At 37.1% G+C, this 2,847-nt stretch overlaps 1 protein-coding gene across 1 annotated transcript; it reads left to right on the top strand.

The window, feature by feature from the left end:
• Positions 1 to 797: 797 nt before the first annotated feature.
• On the top strand, positions 798 to 2,482 carry LOC124632137. Its single transcript, XM_047166822.1, has one exon. The coding sequence runs from the start codon at positions 873 to 875 to the stop codon at positions 2,085 to 2,087; it is 1,215 nt and encodes a 404-aa protein (XP_047022778.1). The 5' UTR covers positions 798 to 872; the 3' UTR covers positions 2,088 to 2,482.
• Positions 2,483 to 2,847: the final 365 nt, after the last annotated feature.

Raw genomic sequence — 2,847 nt, 5'->3', positions numbered from 1 at the left:
ACAGCTTTTTCATGTAGGTATATGAAAAGTGGTCTTGCCGTATTTCCAGCAAATAAAAGAAAAAGCGTGAATTAAAAGCAATAAAATGAACAGCATCTGGCTTATGAGGAAAACTCAAATTAGCATTTTTCATAAATAATTGATACAGATATAAGCTTTATTCGTAAAGATCATTTAAAGAAAATCTTAACATGCATTGCACAAATAACCAGCCATTTAGAAAAAAAATACATAAAACAAACAAGTCAACATTCCTTAAGATGTCAAAATATTTTTAAAATTAAGTAAGAATCGAGGGGAAAAATTGAAGGAGCGAGAGCACAAATTACATATCATAAAGTGAATCCCGTTAGCGAGTAGGACGCTCGCGTTTTTCTGTAACGCGTTTTTATATTAAAAACGAATGTAATTCTGACATCGCTTACGCTAATGCTATGGTGTGTACGTTGAATGTAGATAAGCATGTGTCGATTGTCGACTCTAATATTGCACGGGGCACGTGTGTACAATTTGTTCCCATACATTTTATTAGGATGCTACTATGAAGTTGGATGTGGGAGTCAAATGATACCACAGATTTTCTATTTTTGTTCTTTTTCGTATATTGAAATATGCTCCTTCTATGTACCTACATAAAATACACATCCCGTTACACAAAATGTCTGAGATATAAAGAATATATAAGTATTTTCTTTTTACTGATAGGTCCTTCATTAGCGTTAATCGACGAACACAGACGTGCTCATCAAGCAACTTAAAAATAGCGTAATTAACAATTTTTTTATTGTGACCTAGTTTTAGAGTCATAGCGTTTTTTGTTGTGAAATTATACAGTATTTATTACAAATATGGACAAAAAGTGATCTACAATTATGGATAGAAGCCCCTCCCACCGTGGCGGACTGCCACATTGCTCATCGCCACCAGCAGCAACACCCAGAAGTCACGCACAGGATGAAACAATTGAGGTTTTTTCTACTCCTGAAATTCAATCCTGGATGTCTAGTATTGAGCAGTGCCTGAATGAGGTTTCGATCACGGTTTCGGAAGGCAAGATGAATTCCGAACAAAAACTAAGAGTCACTAGCCTTTGTCGCAAAGTCGGATACGGAGTCTCTCAAATGGCTGTGCAATATCAGTCATTGAAACATAAAGCCCTTCAGAACTACGCCACCCTGCAAACGTTGAAGGAAAATCAAGACCTCGCTAGTAGTTTGACTGAGATCAAGCAGGAACTACAAGATACTCTCATCAAACATAAGCCGGAAAGCACATCCTTCGCAGACATGGTGAAGGGTACAAAAAGCCTTATTATGCCTCATGCAACCAGCTCTGTCGCTATATATCCTAGTGACCATACTAAGACCAGTGAAGAGACCAAAAATTTAGTCCAAAAAATTGTATGCCCTGAGGAAATGAAGCTAAAGGTACGTGGACTTTGGAAAACAAGAAACGGAGGTGTTATCATAAGCACAGAGACTAAGGATGACATGCTAAAAGTGAAAGAGACTGTCGAGCGTTCCACATCTGCACTTACTGTTGATGAACCTCAGAAGCGGAAGCCTCGCATTATAATTATTGGGGTACCCACTGATATGGCAGAGAAAGAAGTTTTCAAAAGTATTTATGACCAAAATATCGTAGACAAACTTCCAACATTGACCAAGGATACCTTTTTGACCTCAATTAAACTAAGCCACAAGTCAGGAAAAAGGGATGCTGACAGCTGCAACTATATTGTTGAAGTTCCAGCCAGCATCCGGAAAGTCCTAGTAAATCAGAACAGGCTTTACATAAACTGGACGTCGTGCCCGGTACATGATTTCACCCTTGTGACTCGGTGCTTCAAGTGTCAGCAGTATGGTCATGCATCCAAGACATGCAAATCTGCTACCTCTACTTGTGGCCACTGTGGAGGAGAGGGACACGCGACTCAAGAGTGCTCTTCAAAGGAAGAACCGCCGAAATGTGCAACCTGTAAGCGCTTTAAAAAACCCTACAATCACAAAACGGGAGATTCCGAATGCCCTGCTAGAAAAGCCGCTGAATATAGGTACATCAACTCCGTAGACTATAAAGGCGTCTGATAGCGTCAAACTCGAGATAATATTTAGCTGTAATCATTTCTACACATTATATAATTTCATATTTTACTTAGGGATAGTGGATTACTGATTATTTTTAGGCCCGCATATTTACACTCAAATATTGTATGTAATATTGTAGGTACGCAATATGGATATTTTAATTAGTATGTAAGCATTATAACAAACATGTGTAATAACTCTGTATTTGTCACATTGACCTAGTTTTTAGTAACTAGCAGCAATTTATTGTTAATTAGCTATAAATATTATAATAAGCACTTTTACGCCCGAGACACAGGTTTTTACCTAGTTCGGGCAAATTATACATCAGCACTTTTTAGAATTAGCAAAATATTGTAAAATGATGTTCAAAGAGAAGTAATAAACAATTTATTTAAAAATTTATTTATTTAAAAAAAAAAAAGGTACTTAATTATAATCAAGCAGCGAGCCTTACAAATATGTATATTTTTTTTTATTTTTCACGTTAACTAAGTTTATATTTGAACCACCCCATTTAAAACTTATGCTCCATCAATCCAGAACCTATGACTTACACACATAATTTGTTGGATGAAAAGAAAAGTGAAATCTTTGCGAGTTCTCATAGTTGTTGCACAGTTCGGTCGAGACTTGCGGTAACAATGCAACGCGTATGACAGTGGCGATGGCAACATTTGGTGTCCATAGCATATAACGTCATGCACGTTTGTTGGGAGTTTGTTGACGATTTGGGTTACATTTGCTTTAATTCCAGCAG

Source organism: Helicoverpa zea, chromosome 7, assembly GCF_022581195.2.
Source record: "Helicoverpa zea isolate HzStark_Cry1AcR chromosome 7, ilHelZeax1.1, whole genome shotgun sequence".
In the NCBI taxonomy this organism is placed as follows: Eukaryota; Metazoa; Arthropoda; class Insecta; order Lepidoptera; family Noctuidae; genus Helicoverpa; species Helicoverpa zea.
Note: the sequence above shows the minus strand (reverse complement) of the source record. Positions and strands in the feature narration are given on the sequence as shown.

Excerpts from the sequence above, each read along its gene's own strand:
- LOC124632137 (XM_047166822.1), top strand. The coding sequence starts at position 873 with ATGGATAGAAGCCCCTCCCACCGTGGCGGACTGCCACATTGCTCATCG.